Source organism: Oryctolagus cuniculus, chromosome 7, assembly GCF_964237555.1.
Source record: "Oryctolagus cuniculus chromosome 7, mOryCun1.1, whole genome shotgun sequence".
Taxonomy (NCBI): Eukaryota; Metazoa; Chordata; class Mammalia; order Lagomorpha; family Leporidae; genus Oryctolagus; species Oryctolagus cuniculus.
The window spans coordinates 56,771,356-56,794,989 of NC_091438.1; the positions used below are offsets into that span (position 1 = coordinate 56,771,356).

General features: G+C 37.9%; 1 protein-coding gene across 3 annotated transcripts in view; it reads right to left on the reverse strand.

The window, feature by feature from the left end:
* The window catches only part of MAGI3 (membrane associated guanylate kinase, WW and PDZ domain containing 3), a 297,604-nt gene that overhangs the window by 89,591 nt on the left and 184,379 nt on the right, over positions 1 to 23,634 (reverse strand). For all 3 annotated transcript variants that reach the window (XM_017345962.3, XM_017345964.3, XM_017345963.3), the window contains exon 3: positions 3,018 to 3,137. In XM_017345962.3, the coding sequence (XP_017201451.2) occupies positions 3,018 to 3,137 (120 nt within the window). The remainder of the gene's footprint in view (positions 1 to 3,017; positions 3,138 to 23,634) is intronic.

Consider the following 23,634-nt stretch of genomic DNA (forward strand, 5'->3'; position numbering starts at 1 on the left):
TTTTGGGCTTAGATTAAAAAGGATAATTAGTATTGCTTTTAAATAAGTTAGACCTATTTTTCTCAAATTATTTGTAAATATCAAAATTATGAATACAGTAAGGTATAAAATTCCAAGGTTCATGAATTGGAATTATGGTTTTAACAGAAAAAAATTTTTCATCTTTAATTTTTTATTTATTTATTTATTTATTTTTTTGACAGGCAGAGTGGACAGTGAGAGAGAGAAAGGAAAAATTTTTCATCTTTTAAAGCTGTTTTAGAGCTTGTTTTTATTTTCTGAAGGCTTTCTTTTTCATTTTCATAGAATTATTTACCACTAGTATTTCAGAAATATATAAAGTTATAGACATGGTAAAAAATAGTATCCAAATGTCTATTTTACTTACATAAATATATGTTAATATTGATTATTGTCATATTTCTTTCAAATCTTCCTTTTTCCCTTTTTTTCTCTTTAAGGACACACATATACAATTAAAGCCTTATTTTCCTGTCCTGAAGTTGGTTTTTATCTTTTCCCCCAATACTGTATACATCTAGGACACATGTATTTGCACCCATAAACATATATTACTGTTTTCAGAAAAAAGTCATGAAGTGGGGCCCGGCATTGTGGCATGGCAGGTTAAGTTGCCACTTCTGACACTGGCATCCCCTATCGGAGCAGTGGTTTAGTCCTTCCTATACCACTTCTGATCAAACTCCCTCACCAATGTGTCTGGGAATGCAGCAGCATATGGCCGAAGAACTTAGGCCATTGCCATCCACATGTGAGACTCATTTGGAATTCCTGGTTCTTGGCTTCCGCCTGGTAGTAGCCTGGTGGTTGCAGTCATATGAGGAGTGAATTAATGGACGGAAGCTTGCTCTTGCATGCTCTCTCACACTCTCTCTTGCTCTGACTTTCAATTAAATACATAAATCTTTTAAAAAGTTTCATAGAGTGCTGGGGGCCGGTGCTGTGGCACAGTGGGTTAAAGCCCTGACCTGAAGCACCAGCATCCCATATGGGTGCTGGTTCTAGTCCTGGCTGCTCCACTTCCAATCCGGCTCTCTGCTATGGCCTGGGAAAACAGTGGAAGATGGCCCAAGTCCTTCGGCCCCTGCACCTACATGGGAGACCTGGAAGAAGCTCCTCGCTTCAGATAGGCTGAGCTCCGGTCACTGTGGCCATTTGGTGAATGAACCAGCAGATGGAAGATCTCTCTCGTCTTTCCCTCTTTTTGTTTCTACCTCTCTCTGTAACTTGGTCAAATAAATCTTCTCTTTTTTAAAAGAAATATTAATAATGTTCGTTGTAGCTTTATTGGTGGTAATGAGGAGTTGGAGGCAATCTGGGAGACCACTAGTAGAATGGGTAAGTAAAATGCAATCAGAATCAGATTATCAATACTGTGCAACAACATGGATGAATCTAAAAAATGCAGTCGTAAATGCAAACAGTAAAATATTGAAATATGAAATATTGAACACAGTTCAGATGTAAATAACAAATATATTCACACAAGACACAACACACAATTTATAAGAACACATAAAAATAAAAGCCACATATTAAACACATCAAAATGATTATAGGAAGGAGGCTTTTTGCATAAAAGTAAAGACAAGTCAGTAGCTGTCATTTCCTCTGAGTTTTTATTTACTGGCTACTTAATCTAAAGAAGATATTCCTGTTATTTCTTTAAATCCATTGTTTTTATTCCCCTCATAACATCTCACTTAATAATAACTTTGTTTTTTGACTCTTCTCCACTAAGAGGCAGGGGATACTATCAGGGCAGTATCCCCAGGCCCTGTTATAGTAGTTAGTATATAGTAGAGACTTAATAAATGATTGTTGAATGAATGAAACAGGATCAAGTAAGTTCCTAATTGAATGAATGACTCAGGAGAGCTAAGCCTAGAAGGGCAGTTAGGTCAAACTTAGTAGGTAAAAGGAAATTATTGGAGGTTTTGCACAGGAAAGGGACATAATCAGAGCTATGCTTGAAGATCAGTGTGGTGGCAATGGGCAGGATGGATGGGACAGAGGGAAGAATTTGGAACAAACTATTCAACTGTGATAACCCAGACATGAGCTCATCAAGTGGGCCTGCAATGATGTAGTGAAAGTGAGAGGAAGAGCATTGTAAAATTGGCTACAAAAGGAAGAAATGAGTAGATCTGGTAGTTTACTAGATGTGAAATGTGAGAAAAAGGAGGGAATTAATGATTCTGCTGTTTTGAGCTCATGGTGTTGCTGAAGAGAGGAATTATAAAGAACTACTGTTTCTGGAAAGAACACAAATGCATATTTGAGTATGTTGAATTCAAGGTTATCTATTTATTGAGTCTCATCTCCAGGCACTGAAGACAATGATATAAGAAAGACAAAATCACTGTTATCATAGAGCATGTGAAATAAGCAATTAAAGTAGCATGATGAAGTGAAATAGAAAAGCATAGGGTGCAAATGGAAGTGGGTAAGCTTGCTAGCATAAAGTGTGTAAAATAAGGGGAAACACAGATCTAATTCAGAATCATCTAAAAGTTGAAACTGATCTCAAATTTCTGTTGTATTTTCTAGCATTTCCTGGTTAGAGGAAATGGAGATAACAAAAGAAAACCAATGAATCTGTTTTTGTTGTTTTATTCCCCATGCATGTTATTTTTTCTCCAAGATAGTCAAGATACTTGTGGGATTATGGATTCCCAACCACAAATAGAAAGCAATCAAGAAATACCTGTTCAGCGCACATGATGAATGTGAACTATCATATGTGCAAACTAGCCAGGCTAATTTTCATATGTTGTTCAATCAACTTAATAATAATGGAATATTCTTGTTTATTGTTATCTCAGTTTAATTAGTAATTTACAAATCTCCCAGTCAAAAGAGAATTTTCCCAAAATCTGTTAGGAAAAACAGAACAAAACAAAAAAGGTATTCTACTCATCAAATTCCCTTTGAAATAACTGCAGTTACTCAGATGATTTTCTGGGCATTGCTGTTGCTAGTATTTGGGGACATACCATCATATGTTCCACTTTCTAACAGCGCTCCACTCTCTTCCAGTGCTTTGAACTGTTCAACAGAAATGAAATTATAGTCCACCCCTGGTACTTCCCCATCCCTGGGGGCCCTTGTAGTGCCTAAGGAGGAAAAAAAAGGAAAAAAAAGTTGTAAAGTGCTTTTAAGGTTACAAAATACTCAGAGTAATAGGAAATTCAGTCTAAAAACATATGGGAGATACAGACTATTGAATATAAATTGTATATATTGTACCTGCTAGAATGAGGATCAGAAAACTTTAGTTGGTATTATATTATTAGGTAAAAGTAGGAGAATAAAGAGTAAGAATACTTTAATAAAATCTACAGATAGCCATGACACTGAAAACTACAAAACTTTAAAATAATTTTAGTGCCAAAGGAGGCTTATCTTCCCAAGGTACAACACTCAATCTTTATAAAACCTCAATTATCATTACTTAACAGCAAGAAATAGAGAAAAATCCACTAATAAGTACTTAACTTCTACCCCCACTTTATTACCATGTAATTGACAAACAAAAGTTGTATATAATTATAGTGGGCACAACACATTTTGATATGTGTATACATTATAAAAGACAGACTTCATTATTAAGTACTTATGTTATGTTTTTCTTCCCTAACATAAATGTAAACCAACAATCTAATTATTACAATACTGAAAAATAAAAAAAATTTAAGTTTTTCTATTTAACTTTAAAATGTGGACAAATATTAAATGTTTTTAGACAACAGAAAGCTTAAGAAAGACATTCACATATCACTACTTTCTTAAAGTAATTTCAAAAAATTAAGTGGTAGGCAATTTTATAAAACTGATTACAGCAACAGATCACAAAATTTCCAAATATTTAGGAACTCATACTGAAATAGAATCTTTCAGATCCAAAGTTCCAATTCAGGTTATGGTAACACTGCTACCTTTGATTTAATTTTACTAAAGAATAAATTACTTCTATGAACTAGCATTAGAAATGTCATTTCAAATGCAACAGAATACAAACACACACACACACACACACACACAGAGTAGGTTTTTAGACGGGAAGAGTCTGATATGGCAGCAAGTCCTGTATAAGCACATCTTACCAAACTGGCTTCACCACTTACATCCCTTTCCAGTAATGGTACTCTGTCAGTCACATCGGGCTCCTCCCTTTATTCCACTCCCAGTCCTCAAACCCAGTTGATTCTACTTATAACTATCTCTAGATACATCTTTTCATCTCCATTAATCATCCAGTTCATATCATCATCTGTGGCCTGTCCTGACTACACCCCTTACCCCAACTGCAGTCAGTGACCTTTCTAAAATAATCTGAACAGAAAACCAGTCTCTCTCAACTCATTAATGACTTCCCTGATTGTTGGCATGAAACCTAAATCCTATAAGACATTTAACAGGACCCTTTGCAGTCTAGCCCCTGGCTACCTTCTTGCTTCACTCGTTCCATATTCTAGGCTTTAGCCATCCCAGATTTTTTTTCCCAGTTACTTTTATATTCCTTCCACTCATTTACCTTCAAGGCCTTTGTCTTTCCCTAGACAATTTCCCACTTCCTTTCCCAGTCTTACCTCAGCTAACTCCTACTCATTTTTCAGGTCCTCACTTAGAAAGTTTCTTGAGAGAACCTTCCCAGATTCCCAGCGTAGGGTACAGCAGTATGCAGAAACTCTCTATCTGGTTCAAAGTAAAGACACCAACTTGTCACAGTGCAGGAATCTTAGTAGGTACTCAATTTACATAGTGGTCAAAAAGTGAAATTTTAAACAAATTCAATTAGCATAATGGCTAGAAAATAATTTTATTATAAATCAATTTTTAGAAAATTCAATTGCTCCTACTTCCTAGCTGTATCACATGCTATTTTATAACATAAAAATCCACAAAGATGATAACATAGTAATGCAAATGATCAGAAAAGATAAGACAACATTTTATGCAGTAACTGGACTGAATTTCTCTTTTTTTAACCACTTTTTAAAATATTTATTTATTTGTTTGAAAATCTAGCTGCTGGTTCACTCTCCAAATGGCCTCAATGGCCAGGGTCAGGCCAGGCTGAAGCCAGGAGCTTCATCTGGGTCTCCCATGTGGTTGCAGGGTCCAAGCGTTTGGATCATCCTCTGCTGCCTCTGCATGTGTACCAGCAGGGTGGAGCACCAGGATTCAAACAGGTGCCCACATGGAATGCTGGTGCCACAGATGGTGGCTTAACCTGCTATGCCACATTGCCAGTTCCTTTTAATTTTTTTTAACCATTTTCTAAAAGTGAGCATTTCTTCATGTTTCACCCAACAGATTAAAAAAAAACTAGATAATCTAAATCTTTTTTCTAAGCATAATACACTTCCATCTTCAAATTTCTGATATATTTACCAAAACTACAGTTAATTTTGTAAGTCAACAGTTTCTAGCTCTATAGCAAGTAAAAATTAACATTAGGAAATAAACTTTATGACTAAGTTATAATTTATAATTATCCATAATGGATGAAAAAATATTACAACACTTCGCACCTTTTTACCATTAAAACCTGGGACTTGCTTCCCAATTCCTTGTATCTAGACTGGATTCTGACTTGCCTTGATTTAATGGGGAAACAAGTTTAGGAGTCTACACTTCCATTTTTACCCTCTTGGTATATTCTCATCACATGGCACGGATGTCTAGGCGAGACTACTAAACGAGTTGAGAGTCCCAACCAGCAAACAGCAACAAATACCCAAACACATAAGGTCATCTTAGGCAGCTCCAGTTGAGCTATCAAAGATTGAGCCCAGCTAATTCATAGTCTTGAGAAACAACACATGATGTCAGTTTCACATTACTAAGCTTAGGTTGGTTTATTACACAGCAAAAGCAACTTGGGATATTATTCAAATAAGCTTTACTGTAAAACATAGTAACTGTATAAAACACAATCTAACAGCAAACCATATTCCAGATACACAATGAAAAGAATACCAACCCAAAGGACAGGAGGAACTGTTTTAGTCTCAGATTATCATTAACGGTACAATTTGGAGCAAGCACTTAACTTCTCTGGGCTCCATTTTCTTTCTGCAAAGTGGTGTCAAGCAAGATAGTGGCCATGATTCCTTCTATTAACAGATATGAATGTTATGTGTGATTCCAACATTTATATTTCTAAGACTTAGAAAATAAGTTCAATGTTCTTTTTACGAAGTACTATAAAAACCATATAATCCCTTACACATAAAAAGTTCTTTCCCTTCCCCAACTCCATTGTCTTCAACATTCCAGAAAACTTATCTTTATATTCTTCTGATAATCTGCATGTTTTATGTAAAGTTTTCTACATTCCCCCTTCCCTCAGTTACCATTACATTTCTCTGCTTTACATAACAATTTCTCCAAACAGTTGTTTATTTAGTCTCCAATTCCTCTCCTCTCTTGAGCTCACTGCAATGACAGCACTGCTCTAACTCCTCACTGACACAGTTTGCTGTGCTCAATAGTAGTCTCTACTTTGCTTAACTCAATGGTTAAGTCTTAGCCCTCATATGTATTACCTGCTCTATGGACAATATTTGACAGAACTGATCATTCTCCCTTTTTGGTTTCACTCTGAAATAGAAAAGTACACAAAATACAAACTTAAAGTTTAACAACTAACAGAAGCAAATCCATCCAGGTAAAGAAACAGAAAATCACCAGGACTCTAAAGCCTCTTTCTTTGTTTCTGATCATAAAGTTTCTATCCCTCCATCCCCAAAAGTAACCACCAGCGTAACATTCGTGGTGATGATTTCCTTCACTTTCTAATGGTCATAATGCATTTTTTTTTGACAGGCAGAGTGGACAGTGAGAGACAGAGAGACAGAGAGAAAGGTCTTCCTTTTGCCATTGGTTCACCCTCCAATGGCCGCAGTGGCCGGTGCGCTGCGGCCGGCGCACCGCGCTGATCCGATAGCAGGAGCCAGGTACTTATCCTGGTCTCCCATGGGGTGCAGGGCCCAAGCACTTGGGCCATCCTCCACTGCACTCCCTGGCTACAGCAGAGAGCTGGCCTGGAAGAGGGGCAACCAGGACAGAATCCGGCGCCCCGACCGGGACTAGAACGCGGTGTGCCGGCGCCGCAAGGCGCAGGATTAGCCTAGTGAGCCGCGGCGCAGGCCATAATGCATTTCTAAGCAATATAGCTTAATTTTGCATGGTGTGAATGTTCATGTGAATGGAATCATAAAAAATATATCCTCCTATGTCCATACCTTTACTTGCCATCACATTTTAAAACTTCTATGAATACATTGACTATGTAAAGGTATTTCACTGTGTATTTAATGTGCAAGTGTTTTATGAGATTAAATATTCTCAGATTTTTACTGGCTGCTATGGTTTGAGTATGATTTGTCCCCACTGACATTAATGTTGAGGCTTGGTCTCCAAGGGAACATTTAAGATGCATTTAAGATGTAATTAGGTCACGTGGCTCCACCTTTATGAAGGGATTGACGTAGTTCTTGCAAGAATGAGATTGTTATCTCCAGAGTAGGTTGTTAAAAAGTGAGCCTGGCACCTCCCCAGTGTCTTTCTGGCACATGTACTTCTCTTTTAGATGTACCTGCTTGCATTTCCTCTAACAGGAGGCCCTCTGCCAGAAGCCCAGAAGATGCTGGCACCATGCTCTTGGACTTCCACATCTGTGAGCCAAAATAAATCATTTCTTTATATATAAACTACCCAGACTCAGGTATACTGTTATAGCAACAGAAAATGGACTAAGACACTAGATTTCCTCTGCTGTGCAGTGCCCAAGATAGCCCCTCCCCCATTTATATTGAGTTGTCTTTTTAAAAAACTTAAAGTTCTTTATATTCTGGGTACTACCATTACATTATCAAACATATGTAACCAATAGCTTCTAAATTAAAAAAAAATTTTTTTTATCTTTGACAGGCAGAGTGGACAGTGAGAGAGAGAGACAGAGAGAAAGGTCTTCCTTTTGCCATTGATTCACCCTCCAATGGCCACCGCGGCTGGCGCATTGCGGCTGGCGCACCGCGCTGATCCGAAGCCAGGAGCCAGGTGCTTCTCCTGGTCTCCCATGTGGGTGCAGGGCCCAAGCACTTGGGCCATCCTCCACTGCCTTCCCTGGCCACAGCAGAGAGCTGGCTTGGAAGAGGGGCAACCGGGACAGAATCTGGCGCACCGACCGGGACTAGAACCCGGTGTACCGGTGCTGCTAGGCGGAGGATTAGCCTAGTGAGCTGCAGTGCTGGCCGTAACCAATAGCTTCTAAAATGTACCCCAATTCCACCTCTAAGAAAGGAAAAGTAAAACCCAATCTTGATAATTATAATCAAAAGATTTTATCTATTATATGAAGCATCTCAATTGAAGAGATGTTAAAACATAAGAAACTTATGTATCTTAGTATTGATGAAGTATGGTAGCCCTTTAAAAGATATAGGCTTTGCAAAAGGGGTACTTCTGTGAAATATGAGTTTATAAAACAGTGCTTTCTCAAAAATTGCACAGCTGATTATGGAGAAAACACCATAAGGATTGACTTTTCAGAATCTACTGCATTCTAGGACTTTGAGATGCACTGATAGTTCATTTATTTGGTACCTTTCCAATTTCTTCGTGTAGGCACCAATTGTTATAAACTTCCCTCTTAACACTGCTTCTGTTGTATCCCTTAAGTTTTTTTTTTTTTTAAGATTTGTTTTATTTATTTGAAAGAGTTAGAGAGAGGTAGGACTTGGGCCATCTTCTTCTGCTTTCCCAGGCCATAGCAGAGAGTGGATGAGAAGTAGAGCAGCTGGGACATGAACTGGCACCCATATGGGATGCTGGCACTGCAGAGCAGGACTTTAACCCTCTGCACCACAGCACTGGCCCCATCCCATAAATTTGATATAATGTATTGTCACCTTCATTCATTTCCATAAAACTCACAAAACCAGTAACAATTTAAATTAAAATTATTTACATAACTATGTATCTTTTCCTACTGCATGATTTTCATTTCACCTTTTTAAAAAAGTAGTCTTTTGATGACAGAAGTTCTTGATTTTAGTAAATCAAATGTATCATCCTTTCCTTTATAGCTAATAGACTTTATATCTAGTTGAAGAGATCTTTCCCAAAGCCATGGTGATATTCTATATTGTTTTTTGGTGAAAGCATTTCACATCTAAGACTTTCATATCCCAAAATAGATATGGGGGAGGAGTACTGATGGGAGGGAGCAGTCCAATTGCTGTTTTTTTCCAAAAGATGGTTTAACAGAATTTATTGAATAATAAATTATTTACAACTCTGATCAATCATAGCACTTCTATCACAGGAACATTTACATAAGATTTGGCATTTATTTCTGGACTTCATATGATATTTATTTTTGACCATTCCTGCACCAGTTAGAGTTTTTAAATTATTCTACTTTCAAATAGTGACATATAATACAGCAAATCTATCTTGTTTTTTCTATTCATAGTCTTTCCATTTAAATACCAGAATGAGACAGAGTAAAAAAGGTTGGAATTTTTAAAGAATTAGGTTGAATCTATTAATCAATTTGAGGAGACAGACATCTTTGCTGCATGGAGTCTTTTTAATCCATGAATGAGAACTCTGACAATATATTTAGATCTTCTGAAGTGTCCTTTAATTTTACCCTACAGAATACTTACACTTCCTAGGGGGTTAATTTCTAGGTATTTCAAATATTCATATGCTATTACAACTGATATCCTTTTCTAAATGTTCATTCTCTAATTATTCATTATATCAAATAACACAATCTTGGAGGTTTAGTTGGTCGCTTTTAAGGGATATTATTTACAATCAAATTACACCATTCTGATAGTACAATTTTATGAGTTCTAGAAACCATCACTCACAAATTTTCCTGAGGCCTTCTGCAGTCCACCACCTACCTTATTGTCCTACTGGCCTACTATAACCATAGATTTGCCTTTTGTAGAACCTTGTGGGGAATCATGTTAATTTGTTTCTGTATGACTTCTTTAATGTTAACTTGACACTTTGAGATTCATCCATGTTGCTTAATTTCTTTCTTCCTTTTTTTTTTTTTTTTATTTTGACAGGCAGAGTTAGAGAGAGACAGAGAAAAAGATTTTTTTTAAAAAGATCTATTTTATTTATTTAAAAGGAGAGCTAGAGAGAGGAACAGAGAGAGATCTTCCATCTGCTAGTTCACTCCCCAAAAGGCTGCTACGACCAGGGCTGGGTCAGGCCAAAGCCAGGAGCTTCTTCTGGGTCTTCTACATGGGTGTAGGGGCCCAAGCACTTGGGCTGTCCTCAGCTGCCTTCCTAGGCACATTCACAGGAAGCTGGATTGGAAGTGGAATAGCCAGGACTCAAACCAGTGCCCATATGGGATGCAGGCACTGCTGGTGGTGGCTTAACTCACTGTGCCGCTGCACTGTAATACTGGCCCCTGTTTAGGATTTTTGTGTCAATATTCAACAGGATATTGGTCTATACTTTTCTTACGTCTTTGTGTGGTTTGGTACTAGGGTAATGGCTCTGAATGAGTTTCAGAAAGAGAACTGTAAATTGGTGTTAAATGTTTGACTGCATTTTCCAGTCTAGCCATTTGGTTCTGGGCTTCTCTTTGTTGTGAGGTGTTTTTTTTTCCCCACTATCACTTCAGTTTCCCCATAGGTCTATTTTAATTTTTTATTTTTCATCATTCCATCTTGGTAGGTTTATATTCCTAGGACTTTATCCATTTTTCCAGGTTATCTAATTAGTTGGTTTGTAATTAATTGCTCATGGTAGTTTTATAATTTTTATTTCTGTAACATTAGTTGTAATATTTTCTCTTTAATTTCTAATTTTAGGAATTTGAGTCTTCTGTTTTTCTTGTCCAGCTAAAGATTCATCAATTTTATTGCTCTTTACAAAATATCAATTTTTGGTTTTCTTGATTTTTTCCTATTGTTTCCCTATTCTTATTTGATTTACCTGTGTTCTAGCCTTATTATTTCCTTCCTTCCCTTGACTTTGAGTTTAATTCGCTCATTTTCTAATTCCTTGAGATATAAGACTAGCTTGTGGATGTGAGATTTTTTTTCCTTTCTTAATGTGTTTACTGTTATAAACTTCCCTCCTAGTTCTGTTTTCACTATATCCCAAAATTTCATTATGTGCAATTTTAATTATTTGTCTCTAGATATTTTCTAAATTTTCTTGTGATTTCTGCTTTAACCCACCTGTTGTCTATGAGTGTACTATTTAATTTCCATATAATATTTGCAGTTTTTCCTATTTTGCATTATTAATTTTAGTTTTTGTTCCACTATTATCAGAAAAATGTCATAAAACTTAAAAATTTGTTAAGACTGGGGCTGGCATTGTGGCGTTGAAGCTTTGGCCTCTGCCAACAGTGCTAGCATCCCATTGGAGTCCCAGCTGCTCCTACACTTCCGATCCAGTTCCCTGTTCATGCACCTGGGAAAGCAGTAGAACATGGCACCTGCACTCATATGGGAGACCCAGAAGTTGTTCCTGCTCCTGGCTTTGGATTGGCCCATCTCTGGCCATTTGGGGCCATTTAGGGAGCGATGGAAAATTGCTCTCTATTTCTGCCTTTCAAATAAATAAACAAATCTTAAAAAAAATTTGTTAAGACTTTGTCTGTAGTCTAACATGAGGCTTAGCATACAGAATGTTTCATGTATGCTTGATATGAATATATATTCTGCTGTTAGGTGAAATGTTTTGTGTATGTCTCATAGGTCCATTTGGCCTGTAGGACTCTCCAAGTTCTCTTTTTGCTCATTGATCTTTTGTCTCATTCTATTCAATTTCCTTTTATTTCTGAGAGTACTTCATTGTATGCATACACAAAAATTTTATTATGCATTCATCACTGATGGACATTGGGATGTTTCCAAATTTTGGCTATTAGAAATAAAGCTGCTGTGAACTTAAGAGTCTTTGGGTAGATATCATCAAAATGTTCATGCTCCCAAAAGCAATTTATAAATTCAATGCGATACCCATCAAAATACCAAAGACATTCTTCTCAGATCTAGAAAAAATGATGCTGAAATTCATATGGAGGCACAGGAGACCTCGAATAGCTAAAGCAACCTTGTACAACAAAAACAAAGCAAGAGACATCACAGTACCAGATTTCAGGACATACTATAGAGCAATTATAATCAAAACAGCATGGTACTGGTACAGAAACAGATGGATAGACCAATGGAACAGAATTGAAACACCAGAAATCAACCCAAACATCTACAGCCAACTTATATTTGATTAAGGATCTAAAACCAATTCCTGGAGCAAGGACGGTCTATTCAATAAATGGTGCCGGGAAAACTGGATTTCCATGTGCAGAATCATGAAGCAAGACCGCTACCTTACACCTTACACAAAAATCCACTCAACATGGATTAAAGCCCTAAATCTACGACCCAACACCATCAAATTATTAGAGAACATTGGAGAAACCCTGCAAGATATTGGCACTGGCAAACTTCTTGGAAAAGACCCCGGAGGCACAGGCAGTCAAAGCCAAAATTAACTATTGGGATTGCATCAAATTGAGAAGTTTCTGTACTGCAAAAGAAACAGTCAGGAAAGTGAAGAGACAACCGAGAGAATGGGAAAATATATTTGCAAACTATGCAACTGATAAAGGGTTGATAACCAGAATCTACAAAGAAATCAAGAAACTCCACAAGATCAAAACAAACAACCCACTTAAGAGATGGGCCAAGGACCTCAATAGACATTTTTCAAAAGAGGAAATCTAAATGGCCAACAGGCACATGAAAAAATGTTCAAGATCACTAGCAATCAGGGAAAGCAAATGAAAACCACAATGAGGTTTCACCTCACCCGGGTTAGAATGGCTCACATGCAGAAATCTACCAACAACAGATGCTGGCGAGGATGTGGGGAAAAAGGGACACTAACCCACTGTTGGTGGGAATGTAAACTGGTGAAGCCACTATGGAAGTCAGTTGGAGATTCCTCAGAAACCTGAATATAATCCTACCATACAACCCAGCCATCCCACTCCTTGGAATTTACCCAAAGGAAATTAAATTTGGCAAACAAAAAAGCGGTATGCACCTTAATGTTTATTGCAGCTCAATTCACAATAGCTAAGACCAGGAATCAACCTAAATGCCCATTAACAGTAGACTGGATAAAGAAATTATGGGATATGTACTCTATAGAATACTATACAGCAGTAAAAAACAATGAAATCTGGTCATTTGCAACAAAATGGAGGAATCTGGAACACATCATGCTGAGTGAAATAAGCCAGTCCCAAAGGGACAAATATCATATGTTCTCCCTGATCAGTGATAACTAACTGAGCACCAAAAAGGAAACCTGTTGAAGTGAAATGGACACTATGAAAAATGGTGACTTGATCAGCCCTTGCTCTGATTGTTGATGAACAACTTAATACTTTATCCCTTTTAGTATTTTTTTTTTTGTTCTACTTAATACTATTGGTTGAACTCTGTAATTAATACACAATTATTCTTAAGTGTTGAAACTTAACTGAAAAGTGATCCCTATTAAATATAAGAGTGGGAATAAGAGAGGGAAGAGATGAATAATTTGGGACATGCTCAATCGGACTTGTCCCAAATGGTAGAGTTAGAAACGTGCCAGGGGATTCCAATACAATCCCAAGGTGGCATGTACCAATGCCATCTCACTAGTCCAAGTGATCAATTTCTGTTCACAATTGATCATAATGATAGGACTAAGAGTCAAAGGAATCACATAAACAAGACAAGTGTCTGCAAATACCAACTGATAGAATAAAAAAGGGAGAGAATGATCCAACATGGGAAGCAGAATACACAGCAGAGTCATAGAATGGCAGATGTCCTAAACAGCACTTGGCCTCAGAATCAGCCCTTAAGGCATTCGGATCCAGCTAAAAAACCCATGAGAGTATTTCAGGCATGGAAAGCCAAGACACTCTGGAAAAAAAAAATGACCTAAATGAAAGATCTCTGCGAGTGAGATCCCAGTGGAAAGAACAGGTCATCAAAGAAGGAGGTACCTTTCTCTGAAGGGAGGAGAGAACTTCCACTTTGACTATGACCTTGTCTAAATAAGAGTGGAGCTGGTGAACTCAAAAGGCCTCCATAGCCTTGGCAACTCATGACAAGAGCCTCGGGTGATTACTGAAGCCATAAACAAGAGTGTCAATTTGTAAGTCAACAACAGGAGTCACTGTGCACTTACTCCTCATGTAGAATCTCTGTCCTTAATGTGCTGTACATTGTGATTTAATGCTATATATAACTAGTACTCAAACAGTATTTTTCACTTTGTGTTTCTGTGTGGGTGCAAACTGTTGAAAGCTTTACTTAATATATGCTAAATTGATCTTCTATATGTAAAGATAATTGAAAATGAATCTTGATGTGAATGGAACAGGAGAGGGAGCAAGAGAGGGGAGGGTTGCAGGTGGGAGCGAAGTTATGGTTGGGGGGAACCCATTGTAATCCATAAGCTGTACTTTGGAAATTTATATTCATTAAATAAAAGTTAAAAAAAAAAGAAATTCAAAAGACAAAAAAAGAGTCTTTGGGCAGACATATATTTAAATTTATATTGCATTTATACCTAGAAGTGGAACTGCTGTATCACATGGGAAGTGTATGTTTAGCTTGACAAGTGTCAAATGATTTTTCAAAGTAGATGTACTACTTTGCATTCCCACCAGAATATATGAGAGCTGCAGTTCATATACATTAGTGTTTCCATGTAGGAATTTCCTTCTAGAGTCTCTAGGGGAATTTACTTTTTCTGAATCCTAAGAAAAAATAATTGTTAGGAAAATAACACAAGCACTATAATTTGCTTTCAAGAATTAAAGGTTAACAATTCACCATAAAGATGTTGCTAGATTATAGGAATCAATTGATAAGAACAAAAAGCCAAGTGCAGGAAACACTGAAAAGTAGCATCAAATATTAATTTTTCCAGGAATCAAGACAAAAGCAAGTAGGAAAGCAGTAGTCATAATCCACTCAGTCTTATAACAACTGTTCCATGTTACAAATGAATGCTCATGGCCCTAGCTATTAGCGCTGCATCTTATCAAAGCGACAATAAAGAGATTACATGTGAATGATACTTTATATAAATCCAATGAGTATTACCCAAAGAAATAAGTTTTAGAAGCTAAATAAGTCCTCAATTTGGCAATTTCAACAACTGATTCTGTGTAATATTTTAACCTTGCTAGAATATCTGAATGTCAGCTTATTTGAATACTATTTGATAATATTATCTGGCATTTTTCCATGGCTTGAGTATGAGGGTACTTTAAAAAAGCTCATGGAAAAGTAGCATTTAAAGATAAGTTTATTCTGGTGAAAAAAAACCACTTTGAAAATCCATGCAGATTTTTCATAATGTACATTTTTCTTTTTTAATGTTTATTTTCATCTACTTGAAAGGGTAGGGAGAAAGAAAGAGAGATCTTCCATGTGCTAGTTTACTCCCCAAATGCCCAGAACATCCAGGCCAAAGCTAAGAGCCCTAACTCCATCTGGGTCTCCCATGTGGGCAGTAGCGGCCCAAGCACTTGAATCACCATGTGCTACTTCCCAAGATGCATTAGCAGGAAGTTGGATCAGAAACAGAGTAGCCAGGACTTGAACCAGCACTCTGATATAGCAGCAGCATAACTCACTGTGCCACAACACCTGCCCCAAAATGTACATTTCTCCATTAATGTTTTGAAGAGCCCAAGTACACATAAATTCGCAACAAGCTTCAGTGCTTTGCAAAAATACAAAGAGAGGTAATGAATGTTGTTGAACACTCAGACATGAGATCAGAAAATGATCTAAAATCCAAAGTAAAATCAACATAAAGTTCAATGGCAAAACCACAACCAGAAAAGGCAGACAAAATATTTTCATCATTGGGGCAGCACTGTGGCTTAGTGGGCTTAACCTCCACCTGCAGTCCCATAATCCCACATGGGCTACTGGTTTGTGTCCAGGCTGCTCCTCTTCCAATTTGGTTCTTTCCTGCCTGGAAAAGCAGAAGATGGCCCCAGTCCTTGGGCCCCTGCACCCATACAGGAGACCTGGAAGAAGCCCCTGGCTCCCAGCTTTGGATCAGCTCAGCTCTGGTCGTTGCAGCCATCTGGGCAGTGAACCAGTGGATGTAAGATCTTTCTCTCTGTCTTTCCCTTTCTGTATGTAACTCTACCTCTCAAATAAATTAATTAATTAATTAAAAATCTTTAATAAAAATAAAGTTTAAAAAATTTTTCATCATTAAAAAAGAAAACATGATTATATGATGCAACATATACCCTACTATCCATTTTGAAGATGTTTTGGACATACTCTTAACAGTTTGATGTCAATAAAAAAATGAAATTCTTTCTATGTATGGAATATTTATCACCAAAGATCAACATTATTAGATAATGGAACTGATGCTTTGTGTGCTTTAAGATTTAGAACTGAAAAATTCAAATATTAAACATGATTTTTATTTGCCATTTATGATTTGTTAATACTAAGATTTTCTTTTTAAAATTTTTATTTATTTATTTTCAATTTGAAAGGCAAAGGGGCCAGGTGCTGTGGTGCCGCGGGTTAAAGTCCTGGCCTGAAGTGCCAGCATCCCATATGGGCGCCGGTTCTAGTCCCGGCTGCTCCTCTTCCGATCTAGCTCTCTGCTGTGGCCTGAGAAAGCAGTAGAAGATGGCCCAAGTCCTTGGGCCCCTGCACCCACGTGGGAGACCTGGAAGAAGCTCCTGGCTCCTGGCTTCGGATTGGCGCAGCTCCGGCCGTTGTGGCCATCTGGGGAGTGAACCAGTGGATGGAAGACCTCTCTCTCTGTCTCTACCTCTCTGTGTAACTCTGTCTTTCAACTAAATAAAATAAATCTTTTTTTTTTTAAAAAAAAAAAGAAAAAAAAAGAGACACACATCATCCATATGCTGATTTACTCCCAAAATGCCTGCAACAGCTGGAGCTAGAACGGGCTGGAGCTACAATGTGGAATACAATTCTGGTTTCCCACATGAGTGGTAGGAATCCAACCATCTGAGCCATCACCTGATGCCTCCTTGAGTGTCCATTAGCAGGAAGCTGAAATCAGTAGCAGAGCTAGGACTCAAAGTCAGATACTCTGAAATGGGATACAGGTGTCTCAAGTGGCAACTTCAAGTACTGTACCCCTTTTTAAGTTTCCTATTAGAAAATGTCTGTATCACGTAAGGAGCATTTTAAATGTTATTAAAATCATAATAGTTCATAATAATAACAAACCACTGAATTTTATCTTGCTACTATTCTTTCTGTATGCATTTGCCACTCAGGTGAATCCATCTCTTACCACAGTGTTTGTAGCCATTATCACTGCTATAAAAGCCAAGTGCAGTAGTCATTTGGGCTCTCAAGGAAATGGGTTCACTTGGCACTTCTTAACAACCAACCATAAGTGATAATTGTGATTAAGCTATGAGGCTATGGCTTGTCATGAATTATGAGCATCCTAATGCCCACTGGAAGGAAGTCAATACTACACCCATGCCTAAGAACACACTTAAAATCAATCCTGGGGGCGGGTGTCTGATGTAGCAGTTAAGACACTACATGAGACACCCACATCCCATGTTGGAGTGCCTAGGTTTGAGCCCCAGTACATTTCCTGATACCAGCTTCCTGCTAACACATACCCTGGGAGGCAGTAGGGATGGTTCAAGAAGTTGGGTCCTGTCACCCACATGAGACACCTAGATCAAGTTCTGAGTTCCTGGCTTTGGTCTGGCTCAGCCCTGGCTGTTGTGGGCATTTGAAGAGGGAACCAGTGGATGGAATGCACCAGTAGATGGAAGATCTCTCTCTTTGCATTTTAAATAAATTTTAAAAAATAGGAATCTATACATAAAAATAAATGAGAATGAATAAATAAACAAATAAATAAATACAACCAATCTCAAAACCCATTGTGGGAGCATCTGTCTACGGGGAACACTACCAATACCAATTCTATCACTTAGTATCCAGAAAGGAAAGAAAAACCATGTGGTAATTTGAACAGAAAAGGTTTAATATAAAGGATTATCAAGTGTATATAGGAAATTAACTGGAAATAAAAGAAAACTCTAAAGAATACCACCCTAGAGCTGAGGGGGAACACTGAGGTGAAGAACAAATTTGGAAGGGAAAAACTCAAACAGGGATTCAGAGCTGACAGAACAGCCCGCTGGGTGGTGAGATTTTTTTTTCCCACTGGATTGCCTGGGGGTAGAGCTGGTTCACAGATGGTAGGACAAAGAGGGCACATAGGGAACTGCCTGGGATACAAATGAAATTCATTGGCAAGTTGCTGTGGGTGATGGTGGTGGGAGGGAGACCATTTTCAGCTTAATAGAAAACCAGCTGGGATGTTGGCTATACTAGCCAAAAACCGACCAGAAAACTGCTTGCAGGGGAAGTTACTGAAATCTGGAGAGTCAGCTGGGGTATCCATAGAACTCATCAGGAAATGGTTAGGCAGACAGCTAGAAACAGCAGTGGAACACACAAGGCCACCTATGAGGGTACTGCTGAACTCACTGCTGGGAAGCCCCCTACAGGTCTGTCACGGAACTTACCACCTGGAGGCTGACTCCTAAGGAACTGCTGGAATTGCTGGGTGTCTTTTTGCTTGGCAATAGCAAAAAGAAAAAGATACACTAGAACTGGGACAAGAAGCCTAGTATCTATCCTTCTTCTTTCTCTAGCATCCTTCCTGCGCCCTCTATTGACAAAGCTTAACATCGCGCCAGTGGACTGGAACTATTTCAGTACCACAACCTCCCTCCCCAAAATAGACACAAAGCCAAGAAGCCATGGGTAATAACAAAAAGCAGGTTAGTTCCGAGAGATTCTATCATGACAGGGAGATGAATTTTGTCAAACAATTTTTCTGTATCTACTAAGAAGATGTTTTTTTTTAGTCTGTTACTATAATAATTTTCAAATTTAAATGAACTATGCATTCCTGGGACAAGTCCCACTTGGTCATAATACATTATCATTTTACAAATTGCCAAATATTGATCTGACAAAATGCTGTTAAGAATTTGAGTCTATGTTCATGTAAAATTTCAGTCTAATATTTTAATGTTTTTGATTCAGATTTTTTTTATTTATTTGACAGGTAGAGATATAGACAGTGAGAGAGAAAGACAGAGAGAAAGGTCTTCCTTCCGTTGGTTCACCCCCTAAATGGCTGCTACAGCTGGCGCGCTGTGCTGATCTGAAGCCAGGAACCAGGTGCTTCCTCCTGGTCTCCCAGGCGGGTGCAGGGCCCAAGCACTTGGGCCATCCTCTGCTGCCCTCCCGGGCCACAGCAGAGAGCTGGACTGGAAGAGGAGCAACCGGGACTAGAACCCGGAACCCATATGGGATGTCGGCGTCGCAGGCGGAGGATTAACCAAGTGAGCCATGGTGCTGGCTGATTCAGAAATTTTTTTAAAAAAGATTTATTTACTTGAAAGGCATAGTTACTCAGGTTGAGTAGGGAAAGAAAGAGCAAGCAAGTTATCTTTCACCATCTGGCACACTCCCCAAATGGCTGCAATGGCCAGGAGTAGGTGCCAGGCTGAAGTCAGGAGCCTGGAACTCCATCCAGGTCTTCCATGTGGGTGGCATGGGCCTAAGCACATCTGCTGCTGCTTTCCAAGGTACATTAGTAGGGAGTTGTATTGAAAGTGGAGCAACCAGGACTCAAACCAGCATTCATCTGGGATGCTGGCATCACAGGCAGAGTTTAGCCACAATGCTGACCTCCTTTTTTTAGATTTTTAAGATAGAAGTTCAGATCAGTGATTGGAGAGCTTTATTATTCTGTAATGTAAGTATTTAATACAACTTGACATTTATAAAACACTGCTCTTGCAACATCCTACACATTTTAATATACTGTGTTTACATATTTTTTATGTTGGTATGTGTGATATTTTGTATTTCTCTTGCAATTTATTCTTTTTTATAGATGGGTTATTCAATAGTGTGAATATTTAATTTCCAAATATTTGGAGATTTTCCAAATACTCCATTAACGATTTCTAATTAAATTCCATCATAGGTAACAAATACTTTGTATGATTTAAATCCTCTTAACTGTATTTAGTCTATTTAGACTATGGTATATATTTGTAAATGTTCCGTGCAGACTAGAAAATGGTGTATTCTGCTGTGGTTGGGTAGCATGTTCCAATACATAGCAAAGAGGTTAAGTTGGTTCAAAGTGCTATTTGTGTTTTCCATTACCTTAATGAATTTTTTGCTTAATTTTAAATTAATCATTAAAAGGAGGTATTGAACTCCTGAATTATAAAGTTGTTTTTCTTTCTGTTCCATTGTCATGGTACTGTCTATTGTCCACATAAAGAATTTCTATTAATCTTTCTTATTCTGCTGCTGAAAAATTCCCTTTTATTTTATCTGAAAAATTATTCATTGGTCTTGCCCTTTTGAAGAGTATTTTTGTTGCACATGGAAACATAGGTTGGCATTTTTTCTTTTCAGCGTGTAAGCTGATGGGCTCTTGTTTGTACTGCTTCTGTTGACAGGTCTGTAGTCATTCTTTGTTCCCTTGCATGTAATAGAGCTGCTTTTTATTTTTCCTCTGCCTTTCTTTTGTATTTTCTTTTAAATCACTTTTTCTCAGTAATTAGATTATGATGAGCTTTGGTATGGTTTCTTCATGTTTCTTCAGCTTGAGACCTATTAAGCTTCTTATATCTGTCTGCTTATGGTTTCATAAAATTTGGAAAAGTTTTAGCCACTATTTCTTCAGGTGCTTTTTCTGCTACCGCCACTTTGGCTTAATATGTGCCAAAGTTCAAGGTGAACAGATCACAGTGTTGTTCCGCCTATATTTCAATGTCTAAAAACAGATGTTACAGAGATCTTGTCCAATTTGTAGTTGTTTATTACAAGAGGGTTAAGCCAGTGTCAATCAGTACTTCATGGCAGAAGTATAAACCCTTTGTCACTGTTTTTATTCTCTGTGTTTTGGTTTGATTAGCTTAAATTATTATTTAATTATTTGAGAGGGTTAGAGAGAGGGAAGGGAAAAGGGAAATGAAGGCTGGGGGGAGAGGGGCTCCCATCCACCAGCTCACTCCCCAAATACCCTCCGATGGCAAACTGGAAGCCAAGAATTCAATGCAGATCTCTCATATGAGTGGCAGAAACCCAATCACTGGAGCCATCACCACTGCCTCCCAGAGTCTGTATTATCAGGAAGCGGGAGTCAGGAGCTGGCGCTCGGCACAGAACCCAGGCATTCTGGGTTAAACGCTCTAAGCCAAATGCTCTCCCCCTACCATCTGATTAGTTTATATTGAAGTTCACTGATCTTTTCTCATCTGTGTTTCTAATCTGCGTTAAGCTCATCAATTTTTAATGTTTCAATAGTTTTTTATATATCCTATTTCTCTTCATTACATTTATATTCCTTTAAATATATATAATAACTCCTAGTATGGTAAAGCTGTCATCTGTGTCAGTGTCATTTCTATTTCTTTTTTCTATGGGTCACATTTTTTGCATGTCTAGTAATTTTTTATTAACTGCTGGATATTGTGAATATATCATGTTACCCAATATCCTATTGTGTTACCATCCTTTAAAGAGCCTCTTTCACTCTCTCTCTGGACAGCTAGTTAAGTTACATGTACACCCACATGATCCTTTGGGATCTACTTAATTGAGCTTTGTTACAGTGGGCCGAGAGGAACTTAATCTACAGCTATTTTAGCCCTACTAGTAAGACAGCACACACACAGATTTCTCCATTCATGCTGGTAAGAATTCAGAAGTCTCCTAGCCATATGTAAAGCTCTAGGAATTGTCAACCTTAAAGCTGCCAGAGAGTTCCCTGACCTTGCGGCGCCTGGTCCTACATAGTTTTAGATCAGTATTCAGCAACAGATTCAAGGAAGCATTTTTGCAGACTGTTTAAGCTCTTTTCTTCTTAGTTTTCCCTTCCATGATACTCTGTCCTGCATATTCCAAATATCTCAGACTTCTTGAACTTCTGTTCCCTCATATTCTGGTAGGTGCTCCCTGTCTGTTCTGTGGCCCAGAAACTGCCTTTTAAAGCAGAAAGTTGAAATCATTAAGACTCCTCTGTATATAATCTCCTTTCCTCTTCTTTCAGGGATCATGGTCCTTTTCAACCTATGGTCCACATCTGACTTAGGCAAGAGCAGAAGTCCGCCTCACCTGTCTTTTTCTTTTCTTGCTCAAATTATCTCAATTTTTGTCTGTGAGGACCTCTTGGAGGTAGCTTCTATGTCCTTCTGCTATGTCTCTATAATTTTTAAAGTTTTTGTATGCTATTTGGCACAATTAGATGTTTCAGACTCATTTTGTCCTTTTCTTACCCCAGATCCAGAATCAAAATTTTCTCTAAGGAGACTTAGAATACTTCAGTAAAGAATGAAATATAGAGACTGGATGTGACCATTCATTGTGTTAACTGGTACTGACTGCTTCTAGGTTCCTAGAGGGCGGTTTGCACACTTCAATTTCTGTTAAATGTCCTGTGAAGATCGGAATGGGCTGAAGTTGCTTGGATCCTATGACCTAAAACTAAATAAATCGTAGCTCCTTTCTAGGACAAAATCTCACACTGAGAAGTTACAAAACTGTGACAATAAAAGTAAATTGTAAAGAAGATCCAAGTGAAAGTGGCAGAGAGACACATTTTAGAAAGTACAAGTACATATTTGTATTACCTTGTCTTATCAGAACAGGAAACTCCAGAACTAAGAAATTAAAAATACTATTCTGAGATACCCTTCACAAGTGAAATACCAAGTTAATTACAAGGGAATGCAAATCAGATTGTTATCAGATTTTCTAAGAATACTGCTCTACCCCAGAAAAAAATTAAGATAATTGACAAACATAATTAAGATAAATTTCATATCTGTGCAAACAGCAAAGTGTAGAGACCACAGAAAAACAACCAAGATGACCCTATGAGCCCTTACTGGGAAATCTCAGAGAGGACAAGCTTTGGACAACCATAATGTTTCAATAAGCAACAGCATGAGGATTGGTAGTTCTATTAGATGTATATTGACCCACAAAATAAAGAACAAATTGTGGTTATAAAGGGAGAATCCAATAACGTAATGGCTATTAATTTTGCCAGTATAAATGCAGCTCAACTCTCAACAAACAGGGTAAGAATGAGGAAAGCATCCATCAAGTACAATCAGCTTACTGATTATCTTGTATTTGTTGGGAGTGAAAAGATAATACTTCAAGTTAGATAATGGAAAGAGGGAGGGAAGAAAGAGGAGATGACTGGATAATTTTAATATTGCTCACAGTAGGGCCAAAATCAAAATAAAGGGGGAAAGAGAAAAAAAGAGAATTATACAAAGGTAAGTAAGTAACTATTAGAATTATGATACAAATCTTTCTCAAAAGAGAGGGATCAGGGGCCAGTGCTGTGGCATCATGGGTAAAGCTGCTGCCTGCAGTGCCGGCATCCTATATGGGTGCCGGTTCAAGAACTGGCTGCTCTGCTTCCAAATCAGCTCTCTGTTGTGGCCTGGGA